Here is a 16,994-nt window from a genome sequence, read left to right as displayed (position 1 = left end):
AGTCACCAAAAACATCTTGGTCTTTTGTCTTGAGAGGCCTGAAAACACTGTGTGTATATGCTTACACTAATACTTGGACACAAGTAGATCTGGTTATAAAAGCAGTAGCTCACACAAAAGCAGCATTTAGTAGGTTCTTTTGAAAAGCACGTTTTAAAGATGATGTGAAGGGTCTAAATATTGTCCATACTGTTTCTTGGATTGCTTGTGTTGTTAGAGGAAATAGTCTGTGTTTTACTGAAAACCTGAGAGGAGTGGCGAGTCTTTTTTTTTTTTTTTTTGGCAACAACTTATGCTTGTTTCAGTTAATGTGGCTGTATTTATCTCTTGATTTAGGATAAAACATTTGGCCTAAAGAATAAAAAAGGTGCAAAACAACAGAAATTTATCAAGGCTGTGACTCACCAGGTTAAATTTGGTCAGCAAAATCCACGTCAGGTAAGCGTTTATTCTGTAACATTTTCCCATGGTATAGTCAAATCATTTTTCACTGTGTGTATAGGAGGTCATAGAATACTGAAGTAGAAAAAAGTCGAGGTATTAATTGCCTAATGTATTGTGACTAGCACAGATTTAACTAATAGTCTTCTTGCAAAGCTTGTCTAGCTGAGAACTATGTACCTGTGTAAAGGTATTATGTTTTTTTTTTAAACAACAACACAACACCACCCCCCCAACCCAAACTCAACTCATAAGGCTGTTTTTTGTTTACGTACTATTCTAATAGTAACATAATTAAGTTTTAAGCTATACTTGAAATTAAATTGTAGAAACTGACTATCAACAAAATACAGTTGTATATTGTTTCTTTTTTCTCTTTATTTCCTATCTAAACTAAGAAATAATGAACAGCTGAAAATAAGAATACTTTTTGCTAATGCTAAAACTGGAATTGGGGGAAGAATAAAAAAAAGTATGAGACCATATGTGCTTGTTGTTCTACTTATGAAGGTATTTATTGTAATTTAAAGTGGGAACAAGTCTGACAAGTCTGCATCTGTTTGAACTGGTCAAAGAAATTGAAATTTTGAGCCACTGTCAACTGCTCTGCTCTTTTTTATGACGAAGTAGAACGTGATGTGGCTGAGATACCATGTTTAGATTATACTGAAGGTACGGATTTAATGAAAGTATTATAATGGCAGTGAGCCAGGTCTCTTATTCCTATAGTGCTGGGGAAGCTAGTTAAGTATTTACGCAGCTTCCTCTTCTATGAATAAGCCTGTAGAATAATTACATTTGGGTCAGCTAAATTCATGATCTCATAATTTATGTTAAATTCCTTACATAACGTAAGGATGAACTAACAAATGTCAAGTACAACTTCAAAAGTAAAGTTGATATTCAGGTCATTAGATCTAATAATTTCTTGTAGTGGAAAGGACTACTGGATGTCACTTCAAAAACGTTGTTACTCGGACAGTCGTTCTGAAATTTCTGTATGAAATGCCTGAATCTGTAGCATGTATAGGAATACAATATGTAAATTGGCCAACCTAAAATAATTGGTTTCTCAAATGATTGTAGCTATTGACTGATGGATACCTTTCTTAACTTGTAAAATAGTTTTCAGTTAGGATTGTCCCTGAGAAAGAAAGATCACTTTAAAGCAATTTTTCTTGTGTCCTGAGATACAAATGGAAATGCTGTCAAGGTTTTGTTGGGGGTTGGTAGGTTCTTTTTAAAAAGAGGCAAGCTACATCTTCATGCTTTTAGAACCCTAGGATGAAACAAAACCATTCTTAAATACTACTTTTTGTATTTGACATACGTGGGTCTGCATGTTATGTAAAATAGGATTTGTGAGCTTTCAGTATGAAAACTGGCCAAATGAATCAATTCCTTTGTAAAACAATCTGATGTATTTTTGCTGAATTCACCATAAGAACAAAGCTCCTTTTTTAATATTACACTGTATTTTACCAGTAAACTACCCCACATACTTGCATAGTGATGTTAGTCTCACTAGCTTTTCTTAAGGATAAGAGTCAAATAATCTAATAATCTTTCTTCCATGTCCTCTTTCATCTGTCTTTATCACTCTCTACCACTCTGGTGTAGAGTCAAGCCTTTTCTGGCTTATCCGAAATGTTTTTTTTGTTTGGTTTTTTTGTTTGTTTGTTTTTAATCTTGTACACAAACTTCTCCTAGGTGAGCTTGTTTTTCAGTCCTTGGCCCCTGGTACCTATAGAATAAATGTTCTTGTCTTATAAACCACTGGTTATAAATGAAACATCATTATGTTGAATTGATACAAATTCAGACAAATGGTGATCTAAAAGCAGTTCCCAACTTCTAAGGACAGATTTCCTGGAATTGCTACCGGTATACACGCAGAGAAAGAGCAAAGCAGCACGTCAGCTAGAGATGCTTTTTGCACAGATCTTGAAGTGACTGCATTGAATAGTTGCGCTGCTAATGTATCAGAAAAGAGCAACTGACTTTTCCTCTCCTAGTCTCAGTATCTTTCACTTGATTTCCTAGCCTGTAAAGGTAGCATCGAGGTAACAGTGTCAGTCATCAAATGGTACCTCCCTGCACCTCTGGCAAATGGCATTTGAAATCAGTTCTGTTGGAGAGGGCGGTACCACTCGGTGGCGCTGGCCGTTCACGCAAGGACAGGAATTCTGAGAAACGCAGAAATCACACATTCTTTCTTTCCTTCCTCCCTTCATGAACTAATTTAGAATGATTTGCTATTTTAACGTAAGGTTCATGTGAAGTGAGTGATGTCAGTCTAATTTTATATTAATGACTTCAAATTTGGGGTCGTTATAGGCTGCTCAAACAGAAAGTGAGAAGAAATTAAAAAAAGAAGATAAGAAAAAAGAATTACAAGAATTAAATGAACTCTTCAAGCCTGTGGTTGCTGCACAGAAAATTAGCAAAGGTACGAGTAACTGAATTGTCTTCATTTATGTTCTCTTATTCGTCTATCTATTTCAGGTAAAATAACCCTTTAAAAATGCCAGTTCATTTTTTAATGAAGTAGATATGTCTGTTTCCTTCTCTATCTAGTGCACCAAGCAGTTTGTTGGTAATGATTTGCCTTTTTTTTAAAGCAGTCAGCTAGGGTTACTAGATCATTAGACTATCAAAAGCTATATTGATATTGACAGGGCAGCTATAGATACTTTGCTGTATTCAGGTTCATTAATTAGATGTTTCTGGATGAGTGGCATGATATTTTGTGTGTTTATGTGACAGTATTTGTTCTAAATAGCCTGTCTTGCCAGGGAAACATGAACATCCAGGTGTTACAAGGAATATAATATAACTATTATCTTCACAGAAAACTTGTATTCAAATCTGAACAATAAAAATTTTCTAACAGTAGGACTTGGTTTTGGAAGTGTAGTCTTACTTGAACTCAGTTATTGAAAAAAAAATAGTTTTGTGATGAAATGTAAGTTTAAGAATGTTTGATACTTCCAGGAAACTCTACAATTGGCTGCCCTGTGGGAGTTAAAAAAAAAAAAAAAATCATACTTGTAGGAATTAAATAAATGTTATATAAATGTTATCAACTCTTTGCTTGAGTAATCTTGTGGAACTAATGAAATTGTGAGTAATAATTTTTGACTAAACAAGTATGGTTTCTGTGTATGTCTTCAAAGCAAACCTGATACCTGTTCACTATGGCACTTTGCGTCAGCTTTCTCCAAATAAAGTTCCTCTTGACCTAAACTTATTTCAGAGGACTAATATTGTCCGAAGTAAAGCTTTGGCTTTCCGTTGCAATTGCCAACAAGGAGAGCTGTAGTACCTGAAGTTCTTTTAGGGATCCACTGAATGTTTAAAAACTTCTAGTTAAGATTTTAAACAGGTGTTGGTGTACGTACTCTAGACACCAGTGACTTGCACCAAGTGTAAAATCAGCAAGTGAAAAACTTGAGCTTAAAATCTTACATGAGCACCTAATGAATATCACAAGTAAAGTATTTCTGATTTGGTTGTGTCTCATACGTAAGTTTCTACCTGTTTTCATTTTTTTTCTCACCTCCTTTTAGTCGAGTGCCTTTAGTGGGATGATATTTACTTAAACTGTTTACTTAAACGACTGGAGTCGTTCATACTATAACAGTTACTTATTTTGGGGACTATGAGCAGCCATCATATTTCTGTTGTGGTCTGAATGAGTGCAGGTTAGATTATTATGAATTTATTTTAGTGTATTGTTGATCTATTAAGGAAAGGCTGACATCCAGAAGATGCTTTACTGTGTATTAGAGGCAAAAATAGCTTCTTGTATAGGGAAGAAGTTGCACACAGTGATATCTGATATATATTATCTGAATGAATGATTTGCTCAGGCACACTGCTATCCATATTTCTTTAAATAGTCAAGTGCCAGCTTTGATACTTAATGCAAATAACATGCTGTACAAAGTAAATATAGCACATTCAGGACATGAAATACTTATTTGTGATGAGCTTCATATTAAATAACTTTCATTTTTAGAAATGTCTTTTCATTCTCTATAAATCCTAAAGATTGTATCATCCTAGACATTGTTCTCAGAACTTTTAACATACAGCTTCAGCTTAAAAAGACTATTAAAATAGAAAAACTTTCTTCACTCAGGTGCTGACCCCAAATCTGTAGTTTGTGCTTTCTTCAAGCAAGGACAATGCACTAAAGGAGACAAGTGCAAGTTTTCTCATGATTTGTCTTTGGAACGGAAGTGTGAAAAACGAAGTGTCTACATTGATGCAAGAGATGAAGACCTTGAAAAAGGTATCATACTTGTAGAAAATTACTACTAAATTATTCTGAAACTGGGTTTTTAAGATTAATAGTCATCTTGTGTTGTGGTCATGATCCTGAAGAGCCTGGTCAGTGACCAAGGCAACTTGTACCACTATGTTCAAAATCATGAACAACCGTGAAACTCACTTTAAAAAAGCATACTCACAAGTATTCTCTAGACCTTATTTAGAATAAGAAGTATGACTTAGTGATATTGGATGGTGGTTTGTAAATTCTGCTGTGTAACAGCATGTTGTTGTACAAGTAGCAAGTTGTACAGCATTTTATCTTTCTTATAGTTGCTACTTTCTTCTAAGTTCTGTGAAACGGAAGTGCAAAAGGAGGAAGTGTAAAGAGCAACCACAGTTGCCTTCCAGAACTATTACTAGTGTTTGCCTAAATGTTCTAGAATTTGGGATACTTTAGAATTTTTTTGGTGTCTTTATCTCCTTTCCCCAGATCGTTTATTGGCTAAGTACTCTGGATTTTACTTTTATTTAGCAGGGGTTAGAGATTTTATAGTCAAAATAATTTCTTTTGTTTTTCCACAATTCATCATGTCTCGGTCTTTATTTGAATTTTCGCCGGTGTTGTCCTAAATGAATATGATAGGATCCCATAGATTTACTACTAGTGTTACCATTGGTGATCTTGCTTCTTTGATGGAACCTTCTTTTAACTTAGGCACAGAAAATTTGGTATTATCTCTTTCGATCCTCAGGTTATTATCTATATTTCTGGACATTAGCCTCCCACCTTCTGTTTTATTCAGTCATCTTCCTTTTCTGCTTTTCTCTTGTCCATGCTCAGTAGTGTACAGATGGAATGACACATTTTTTAGTCTTTAATTGAAACATACTTTATGCATGTCAAAATACAAATTTCTAAGGCTTCTAAGGAAATTATCTTGTGAGCAGCATAGGAGAGTCTAAAAACTTTATTACAAAAGCCTGAATTTATTTTTCATTCTATAAGCTAACTAAAATGTAGGAATTGCATATGAAAACTGTTATTAGGGAGAAAAGCAATTTGACAGCATTGTTTAGTATTTGGAATTTTTGTGATACAATCTGTTGTCTTTTTCTAGATACAATGGATAATTGGGATGAGAAGAAGCTGGAAGAAGTGGTGAACAAGAAGCATGGTGAGGCGGAAAAGAAAAAACCCAAAACTCAAATAGTATGTCTCTTGTTTTTTGTTTTTTTTTTTCTTAAACTGTAGTAGAGAGAATTAACTGCAGACTGGTGTTAGAAATCTTTATTGTTATCTAAAGGGTTTTGAGTGGAATATTACAACAAAATTCTGACTATACAGTTGGGCTGATAGTATTTCTCATAACACTTTAAAAAAACCACCTCAAAGCTCTTTCAGTCATCATCAGGTATTTTCTTGTGTAAAATACAAATGGATAGTAGACAAAGTGCTTTTAAAATGGAAATGCTAAAGGAATCAGTGACATATCTAATGCACCTACTTGCTTAGAAGGTTCAAGTACTGTGATTGGTTAGGTCTGTCATCTCATTCCAGCAAGTGCCATACATATAGTCTTATTTATATGCTTATATGTCACCCAGTATATAAGTTTAAATTTTCTCTTGTAAGCTGCAATTTACTAATTGAGAGTCACTTGTTGTTCCTGACCTCTAACTTCAGGAATATTATTTAGTTTGCGCACTAAATGGTTTAATATCTTAATCTTTTTCATTCTTCAGAATTATTTCGCCTTGTTTTCAATACCAAATAAATATTCTATTGATATGCCTAAATTTGCAGAAGTTAAACTTTGATATGGCTAAGTGTGAACTCTGAATTGCCTCTTAAAAGTTCCAGAATGGCATCTTTACCTCAGGATCATGAGCTGGAAGGTTTAACATCTGAGGCAGATTAAATCTATTTTGATTAAAACTACATTTATGTTGGTGAGCAGAAAGAGAGAAAGACTGTCAGCATGCTTTTACATGTGCTGCTGGGCCTACAGTAGTACACGGTTGCCAGTCTTCGGAGTCATCCTGTCTTTTTAAATTGGGATTATATTTTTGGGTAAAAGCTGTTGACTGCATGAGTTTTAGATAATCAGTTGCACTTCTTTTGTCTGCTTTTTTAGTAGCAATGTATTTGGTATGTTTCTTCTGCTTTGAGCACAACTGGCTTTGAATTACTGTACCTCAGACATGTAATATCTATACATGTAGTGTAAATTGCTGGGGATGACAAGAGAACGCAGTGCTAACAGCCGTTGTTTTATACAGGTATGCAAATACTTCCTTGATGCTATTGAAAACAACAAATATGGATGGTTTTGGGTCTGCCCAGGCGGAGGAGACAACTGCATGTATCGGCATGCTCTCCCTCCAGGTTTTGTATTAAAAAAAGACAAAAAGAAGGAGGAAAAGCAAGATGAAATTTCTTTAGAAGACCTAATAGAAAAAGAGGTAAAGTTGTCAGACAGGTACCTTTTGGTGGTATTTGTTCTCATTTCTTTGAAGAGACAGTTGTAAATAACTTCCTAATTAGTAATTACAGTATAAAATGTTTTTATAGCTGTATGAGCTAGAGTGAAGGATGCGTAGTATTTGATTCATGTTGTTGTTTAGAAACTATTACCTAATGAATAGATTGAACTATAGCTGCATACTTTGTGCAGGTGTTGCTTATCCTTTTTTAGTAGGCTTCTGTTTTTTACTGCTATTTTTCCTTTATCTGTTACAACTGCTTCTATGGGCCTTTCTGATCCCCAGCCCACTGCCTCCTTAATTCTTGCTTAACTCTGTAATGAGGAAGCAAGACCAGAGAATGGGGCCTTCTGAAGGTGTTGTGTTGCTGCTCTGCTTATTTTTGTCACCATTGCCTGGCAGTGTCAAGTTGAGGAGGACCTGAGCTATTATTGTTGGTTTCTTTCCTCCTCCACTTTTCATGTTAACTTTCATGTCAACTCATCTCACTAACTGGAAAATCGTGTGTGGAGTCAAACTTTAAGTTCATGGTGCATGTTTAACATGGTGAGAGTGAAGAAGGAATTAAAAAGAAATGTTTTCAATTAGTTTCTGGAAAAGAGTAATTACATCTTTAATTTGTTATAGCTTTTGGAAACAATTTCTAGGATTAATCAGTCTCCTTACTCGACAGCGTGCTGCCTTAGGACCAAATGTTACCAAAATTACTCTAGAGTGTTTTATTGCATGGAAGAGAAGAAAAAGACAAGAAAAAATTGACAAGGCTGAGCAAGATATGGAGAGGAGGAAGGCAGATTTTAAAGCTGGCAAAGCATTGGTGGTATGTTCTACAGTCTAATTCTTAATGTAAGAAGAAAGAGTAAATTTGTTTTTGTAATAAGGTAGCTGGCCTGGAATTGCTTTGTGTTTTTTTGGGGTTTTTTTTTGACAGCAGCATAAATTTTATGAAGTGGTAAATTAAGATTTCTTTTTCTGTGAATAGATTAGTGGACGTGAAGTATTTGAGTTCCGTCCAGAGTTGGTTGATGCAGATGATGAAGAGGCAGATGACACCCGTTATATTCAAGGAACGGGAGAAGACGATGAGGTAAAGAACAGTATTAACTTGAATAATATTTCAAGTTACATTCCAGTTTGAAAACTTTTAATGTGAGAGCTCTTACAGTGCAATTAATAAGCTTGGTTCTTAATTTAACACTGCTACAGAGTATATTTTGTCAAATTTTTGATGTCAAAAGAAGATTAAAAAAATTTTGTGGAAATCCTGCAGAAATGAGACTTTCTGTTGAAAAGTAATTCATGCAGATCATCTTGGCTTACTTTTCAGATGGAGGACCCTGTGTGCATAAATGATGTAGATTTGAACCTGTATGTCCCAAAGGCTGTAGATGAGACTGGTATTACTGTGGCTAGTCCTGAGCGATTCAGCACATACACTTCAATAGAAAAAGATGGTAAGATCATCATTTAGTCATTGCTAATACAGGATTGAATTGCTAAGAGCTTCCCAAAAGGCAGGTAGAAATGAATTATTGATCTGCTGAAAAGAAGTATTTGTTTAAAAAGGGTGGGGGACTGAAGTTACTATCGGTGATACATGCAGTTACTAAGGAAAAAACTTGTAGTAAATGCTATGCACTTCTTAATTTCTTAAATTCAAGTTTAAATAAAAGGTAGTGTTTATGGCCACTTCAAGTAAATCCTTAAGATGTTTGTTTTAGCAGTTTCCTTTTTTTTTTCAGTTTTAGTAAATGATTGAATGAATAAGATCAACAAAAATCCAAACGTTCCTTCTTCATACTTTCTAGCTAGCTTAAGTTAACTTGTAACTACTTAGAGCAAAATCTTGATCTTGGTGTGCTTGTGGAATGCATACCCTAATCTTTAAGACCCTGAGTTTAAGTGCAGACATTGAGTAGGAGCAACTTACTAAGTTTGATCCAGTTATCAAAATAGGAGTTTGTGGAATTGGGAGTTTGAGTTACTTTTTTTTTTAACTTGTTTTAGTAATTGATGATCCAAACCTGTGTATTGATTGGGTACATGCAATTTAACCAATGTAAGTCTACATAAATTTCAAATTAAGTAACTTGCTGGTTTCAAAACTTTAAAGCCTGTTCAGTAGGATTGTGAATTGGTGATTAAGAAACTTGTGACGCTGAAATGTGTAAGAATTATTTTTATTTTCAGATAATAAATTAAGTGAAGCTTCTGGTGGTGATATAAACAGCAGTGAGCAAAATGATTTAGAGGAAGATAATGATGGAGATGGGGAGTTGGAAAATGGAGTAATTGATGCAGTTCCAGTTGATGAAAATCTTTTTACTGGAGAGGACTTGGATGAACTAGAAGAAGAACTAAACACTCTTGATTTAGAAGAATGAATTAAAAAGCTCAAGCGAGGAGTTAAATCTGTGACAAAATGAAAACTGACTACATTTTTTTTTTCTTCTTTTTGAATAGAATTCTTAAACAGGATGTTTATGGTTACCCAACTGATTCTGATGGGCACGTCATATACCAGGAATATTTTCCGTCAGTCTCATCTACTCCAATCTTGACTATGCTCACAGTAAAATATTGAGAGTAGTTCAGAATTACCTGACAGCTGAGTTTGCAGAACATGAGATTCTAACTTTCAACTAAAAGTAGGAAGTGTAACTGCTTTGCCAGTATGCAAGTGTAAGTGGGCAATTTGATACCAGGTGCAGTATAAAAAAAAAAAGTATACGTTCTTCAATAGAACTGCGTTTTTACTAGTGACTGTATTGATTTAGAAACTGCCTGAAGTTTTTAGGCAGTATACTCTAATGGAGCTGATGCAGATTATGCTTCTTTTAAGTGGTGATTAGCTTTATTTGATCAGCTGGCTACTGGAGATTGTGAACTGATACATCACACAATACAATATGGTGCCCTCTATTTAAAATGTTTTAAACTTTCCCACCGCCTTTTGCCAACAAAACTGTAAATAAAAACTATCAACTTTAAAATACCTGTGTTGATTTTTCTCTGTTAAGTTAGGATATACTACCAAACCGTTAATAACTTCATTTTCTAATACAGTGATAAATACTTTTCTCTCCAGTCCTGATACAGAGGTGATGATGTTGGCTTCAGTTAAATTAGGGCTAACTGCATTTATGATTTTTTTTTTTTTTCCTACACTTCATGTAGTGTAAAATTCAGCAGCTGGCCCTTTTTCCCCAACTGTTCTTATCTCCTACCCATACATTAACTGATTTAATACATGCTATATATCACTCATTGCTATTTGAGTCTAATTCTTTCCCCACTGTGTTTTGTATATTAGCAAAGACTTCAAGTTGTACAGGGCAGGGATGTTATGGTCTGAAAAATGCCTGTCATATCTTTGGTGCTCTATAATTAACACCAAGTTACGCAGTAGTAAGTTGCGTCAAAGCAGAGCAGTCTTATACCCTGCAGGCAGCACTTACTGTCAGGCTTAAGTGAAGGCAAAGTGTCCTTTTAAAATCCACTGAATCCCTGCCATACAGATTTCTCAGCAGTGGTACTTTTTCAAGGGGGCTGTAGGTTATGCCTTCCTCGCCATAGTATCTGCAGCAGTATTGCCATACTAATGATACCATTTGTATCGATTTTTCTAAAGCTTTTAAATTACTACTTAAAGACCATTAAGACCCATGGCATTGTTAGGGAGCTTTCTCGACCTGCTTTTGGGTGGTAATATTAGCTTTAATGGTTGTTTCTGACATGCTAAATTGACTCTTGTACCTTGAATGCTATTTCTAAAATAGCTGACTAAGATATTTTTTGCCCTTTTTGGGATCTTTGTGGAACTTGTTTTCTCCTGTAGGAACTAGGAGCAGTGTGTGGGAGAAAGAGGCCTACTGAAATTGACTTCTAAATGTGAGTGTTTAAGGAAAACCTGCAATATCAGATACAAATATTTATGGAGGTTTTTCTCCTATGGCCATAAATAGTGTTGTCAGATTATTGTATTATACTGGCCAGCAATAGGATGCCTGGATATCAGGACACTTTAAGAATGCGATTCGTATTTGAATGTATGATGCATAATTTTTCAAAGTTGTATATTTTAAATGGGAATAAAAGTAATTTAATCATTACCAAGGATGAAAATGGCTTTCTATATTTTTTTTGTCTTAGAGGCTGGTATATTGTATATAATTCTGATCTGATCTAAATAGGTTAAATCTTTGCCACAATTATGTCAATGTTGTTTATTTGTATTTTACAGTGGAGGAATGACAGAGTAACTCATACTAATTTCAGGTAATAAAACACCGAGATAGATGGGCAGAGAGGGAGTGTATGTGTGCTCTTTTGGGTCTAAAGGGCTCAGTTGTGGTGCGTAACTCCTTTGTGCATCTGCCTTTTAAACATTAGGAGAGTCACCTTGCATAGTGTTTAAATATGTCGAATATATGTTAGTTGAAGAAAAACTTACTTTCATAGGCTGTAGTTATTGACAGGTTACTTCATGTGGTCAGGAAACAATAGTTTGCTATCCCTTTTTGGTTTTCACCATTTCTTCTCAACTTACTGTGGCCCTTCTCCTGACTGGACTTCTAGCCTCTTGGCTTCCTTGGTCCATCTAGTTTTCTAACCGTGACAGTAGGGTGACTGCTTTTAAAGAAGTCTTTGCTAGTGTAGCATTCAGGCATACTTTTAAGGATTAGTAGCGATATGGTGCTACTTCTTCCTTCTGCCTGAAGATAGACTTGAATATAACCTGTTAAAAGTTCTTAATCTTGTGAGTTAAAGAAGTCTAAATTTGCAGCTGACAGGGAGTTTCAGATAAAAGCTCAATTAAAAGTGAGTGCCAAGGCCTTACTTTGGGTAGATGAATTAATAATATTTTGGAAATGAGCACTGTGATAGAATGGAGTCCACCTGAATGTGACTTAGCACGGAGTGGTTTCTATTGATGCAAGTTTCCTGAAATTAATCTGATGTGAAGTGAATCAGGCACTGCCAGAAAAATAAGATATGATATCTCAATCCCAAAATAGCAGTATCTTCCCTTCAGTGACCCTCCAGCATGTATGGGTCAAAACCACAGTATTTCACTGTTAGAGGGGTGGGGAGGCTCGATCTGAGACTCTTACTGGGTGGAGGTCAAGCTGTAAAAGATCATACGCCAGGGAAGAAACACCTCATCAATGAACTTCATTCCTCTCCCTTGCAGCCTGCACCGCTGTTTGCATCATCCTGTTTTTGTCATAACTAAAATGAGTACTATAAGAGAAGTGTAATGTAGCTATGGCTTTAACATTTCTTGAGGAGATAGGCTTGTGTAGTGCTCTGCCTCCACAGCACCTGTGCTACTGGACACCTGTGTGGACAAAACCAATTTAAAAAAAATGCTGCAGAAAAGCCATGCCTTTCCTTCCTGGTGGTTACTGTTGTGGGAAGAGTATTTGTTGGCTTTAAGTCTTGATGTATGTTAAAATCTCATTTCCATCACACACAAAAACTGCTTGATCTGCTTAAACTGGCTAGCTTTTAATTCTCACGGAATTTTTTTGAGACTCGTGTGATTGACTTCTATGCTTGCCACTGCTTTGTTAGTCAGAGCTCCCTGTTTGTTTTATGATAAACACAGTTGATAAAGGCCTGGAAAAATTTTTGAGAAAAATTAAATGTGAAGACTGACCTTAAATATTACATTATGTATTAGTTGTTTGTGACAGAAACGTTGCCGTTTTTTAATGGACAACACTCCCCAACTGCTTTTTGTCAAGGGGAGGTCTTACTATTGATAAAATTCAGACAAAGCAGTGCTACTTTTCTTGGCAATTTGGTGTTGTCATAATAGATTGTGTTTATTTAGCAAATAGATGGTACAGAAAGGACTTAAATAAGTATATTTTTATTAATATTTTCTTTCACAGTTCTTCAGTCAGATGTGTGGAATAACAAGTGTCAAAAAGTATCTTGGACATTCTGAATGCTGATTTCTACTTATTTTGCCTCTTTTTAAAAATTAACTGAATATAACAAGCAATGCAGACTTAAATATTTTGTAAGCTTATATATCTTGCAAATAACATACTTGGAAGTTTCATAAACAGTGTTTGTTAGTCTTGGTCCCTGTGCTGCTTTTTAATAACTTACTGAAACTGTAGAGTGATTAAGTGACTAAACTAAAACTTTTACAAGGTTAGACCTTTGTTTCCTTCACAGTGAAATTATTACAGCCATAAGTTGAGAAAATGAGAGCGCTCATATGCAAACACCTCTCGTATATATTCACCTGAGGTATCTCAAGAGAAATACCCGCTGAATAACATCGCTAAGAACAGGAAGAGAATTGGAAAAATGAGATCTGGGAAGGCCAGAGGAACTGCAGAAAAAAACCCTGTTAACAGTAGCCACACTGCATTACACCAAGAGACCATATATCACACTCCAAAAACCAGATGGGGAGGAAAAAGGTAAGAAAAGGACAAACCCATGTACTGCTCAGGAGTGCTTGTCATACGTAGCTTCCAACAATTCTTAATCTAGAGGATCGCCTCTACTAGATGTAGCCTGTGATGGCTTTCTCTTCCAAGTACATTCCCTGTTTCTCCCTTGAATCCCTATATATTTTTTAGCATCTTTTGGAAACCCAACAAGTCTGCTACATCTTGTTTTGAACATGACTCCTACTAGCTTGTATTATTAAATCTCTAGGGAAAAATACTTAAAGGAAGTGATATCCTATGCCTTCCTTTGCCTTGATTTGATGCAAAGTAGAGAAAGTGGATATAAAAAAAAAGGAGTTGTTGTATTTCAGTTGTGAAGAACATGATCTCTTGATGTATTTCAGTGCTAGAAACTTTTTTTTTTTTTACAAAATTAGAAACTTTCTCTCCTTTAAGGTGCTTGATTCTTTGCTATGAATGGGCCTTAATCAGCAAAACCTTTAATGAAGCAAATAGTCTTTGTTCCTGGTTATGTACAGGGTATATTTTATGCATCTATGATCACCTTCAGTGCTTTTACAGTGATATCTGCAAATCATCCTTCTCTTTTTCCCTCACACCAGTATTAGAGGCTTAGACATGACCTTGGCTTAGTCTGTCACTTTTAGCTCTTTCACTTCAATAGATGCTCTGTCTTTTTACAGAGAGCGGCTGTTGCTGGTATTAGCAATAAGACCAAGATGTTTTATTCATTTATGATGTTACAGCTCCAATATGTGACCACAATAGGCTCCTTCATAGCACATTATTGAAATGTATGGCAAAAATAATCGGTTCTTTTGATCATAAAATTAGCAGCATTTCATTTGTGTTTAGTGAAAGACATGTCAGAGGTAATCTCTTTATTTTACATTTGTGATTGAAAATGGTTACAGAGTGTGGTAATACTTTTGGATGTAAGTTTGAGCAAGTCTGGTTTACAACTGAAGAGATGTTCCCAAAGGATACCCAATCAGACTTCATTCCTGTTTTATTCCTTGGTTTACCTTCTGACACTGAGGCTGTCAGTCTTGTGCTCTGAATGCTGCGTGTAAAGACTGAAGATGACATGGTAGTTTGGTCTCTATATAACAATATGAAACCATTGCAAGCTCTCAATCAGTGTTTTCTACCAATCCTTGTAATGTCTGACATGTCGGGTAGTTAAGTTGTTGCGGTTTGGGAACAGAAGACTACTTCAGAAAAAGATAAATCGACCTCCACTTTAAAAATTCTATAGCTGCAATTTAATGCCTCCTTAAAAATCAGATAACAGCAAAGTTTCTAGTCAAGAAACCTTTCATCTTCACTCTTCATCACTTTCTTTTGTTATCTTCTCTCTCCTCCAAGTATAAACACTACGTAAGGGAGGCTTCTCGTACTGACCTCTCTAATCCATATTGATAGTTTAGCAATCCTTATGTGAGCCGGCTGGCTGCGTTCTCCCTTTGGGCTCTCTCTGGAGGCAGGGAGCAAAGCACAGCATTGCCCACAGCCTGCTCACCTCCTGGGGCTCTAAACACTAGGGTTTGGCTTATAAAAACAGAGAGAATGATTAGGGAAGTTGGTCAGAAAGGATATAGCAAAGATCTTACCTCTTCAAACGTCTGTCAGACTAGAGTCGAAATAAGAGGGGATAAACTGTAAGGGATCAAAAGGAGTTTGTTTTAACTGCTGTCGTCTCGATTTTGGGAACTTACTCCTTAAATAAGAACCTAGTAGGTGTCATAACTACATTTGTGTCAGTAGTATCAGCCTTACACCACAAGCTCGTCAGTCTTGTCAATACAAAAAGTCTGTATTCTATAAATAGCAATTCTAGATTTTGTGTCCCCCGCAGTGTCTTCCACACAGAAATATCAAGTTACAGTTCTACAGAATACTTGCTATATGTAAATAATTGCCCTTTCTTTGTATGTATGGGGAGGCAGGGAGATGTGGAATGAGGAATCCCCAAGATAGGAAAAAACTTTTAAATGTGCTCTTTATTCAAAGCACAGAAGTGTCTGCAATTTCTATCACTGATAACTGTTGTCAGCATTAACTGGCAGACTACTTCTTGATAGAGGCAAAAAAATTTCTTTTACCAGCAGCTCCCAACTGGGAGTCCATTGGAACAACCTCCTGGCAATTGCAGGCTAATGTCTTAAAAGCAAACAATAAAAACTTTTAAAAGAAAACAAACCCATGCCAAACCCCACCCCACCTGCCCTGGCCAAACCCTCTGTTAGAATGGTTAAAGACCTGATTCTGTATTGATCGATTTTCTTCAGCTTTATTCCTTGACACAAGTATTTATTCTTTAACCCAGCAAAGGCATGGTCACTGGTATAATGTTTTGTAGATAACGACATGCTTTGGTTTAAAATTCATGCCAGACAGGACAGTATTCCTTGGATACAGAGGATCAAAATATAATGGCTTTCCAAGTGAGGGTGAGTTGGGGTTCTTGGTTTGTTTTGGGAGAAAGGGGATTTTTTGCATGGGGCAGAGGGAGGACATTTGAATGCTGGGGCTTTCTGTAAGAAGGTAAAGTCTCTTCTGAAGGCAGGAGGCTACAGCTGACGGTTCAGATGGTTTATCAAGGCTTGGGGTGCCTGGGCTCAAACACTTCAAACACTTGTTGAGAGAGGGGAGGAATATCTTCTTCTGTCGTTTGTCTTACTGCAATCTTGTAGTGCTTTTGTATTTGAGTATAAAAGAATACTCACAGTATCAGATAGAAAGGAGCTTGGCTCTACTTTAGCCCATTGCCTTTCAATCCTCCTTGCTCTGCATCCTGCCATTATCTGCCATATAATTCTTCAACAGATTTCAAATCTGAGCTCATTACTAAGCAGTCTGAAGAATTTTCTTCCTATTGCTAACCAGGGAATTCTTCATAAGTTTTTTAAACTTGGTTTTGTTCCTAATCCTTTAGCAAGAACAGCAGAAGTGTTACTGTAATACAGCAGCACTAGAAGACAGACACTTCATTCAAGGCAAGATGTGGCATTGTATTTCTGAAGTAGTAAATTAAAAAGCAAAGATAACCACTGTTTGAGACTGAGCTCTATCAGATTACTTGGAAAATGCATGCTAAAAAAAAAAATAGAAAAAATCAGTGAAAAATTCTCAAACTAGGAAATAGAAAGTTGTACATAGCAAACTGTCACACTTTTAGTAAATAGAAGATTATTTGCACTAAAGACAGGAATGGCAATATCCTGCTAGCAGGAAGCAGTGATCTCCGGTATTTCTGTATAACCAGAAGCAGGCAGGAATGTAAGAAAACTAGAAAATGCCTCTCCATAAATGGAAATCTACTAGGAGGTGACCCCTGTCTTCTGTGCCTAT

General features: G+C 35.9%; 1 protein-coding gene across 1 annotated transcript; it reads left to right on the top strand.

The window, feature by feature from the left end:
• Positions 1 to 336: 336 nt before the first annotated feature.
• ZC3H15 (zinc finger CCCH-type containing 15) lies at positions 337 to 10,389 on the top strand (the record flags this gene model as incomplete). The annotated part of the gene is made up of 9 exons (XM_009699750.1): positions 337 to 438; positions 2,779 to 2,890; positions 4,586 to 4,738; positions 5,838 to 5,929; positions 7,000 to 7,182; positions 7,877 to 8,023; positions 8,186 to 8,290; positions 8,531 to 8,657; positions 9,394 to 10,389. Coding segments are annotated over 9 exons (1,215 nt in total), but the record flags the coding sequence as incomplete, so codon positions are not given.
• Positions 10,390 to 16,994: the final 6,605 nt, after the last annotated feature.

The sequence above is a fragment of the Cariama cristata genome, unplaced genomic scaffold, assembly GCF_000690535.1.
Source record: "Cariama cristata isolate BGI_N322 unplaced genomic scaffold, ASM69053v1 scaffold35984, whole genome shotgun sequence".
NCBI classification, from domain to species: domain Eukaryota; kingdom Metazoa; phylum Chordata; class Aves; order Cariamiformes; family Cariamidae; genus Cariama; species Cariama cristata.
This window is presented reverse-complemented; position numbering and strand designations above follow the sequence as displayed.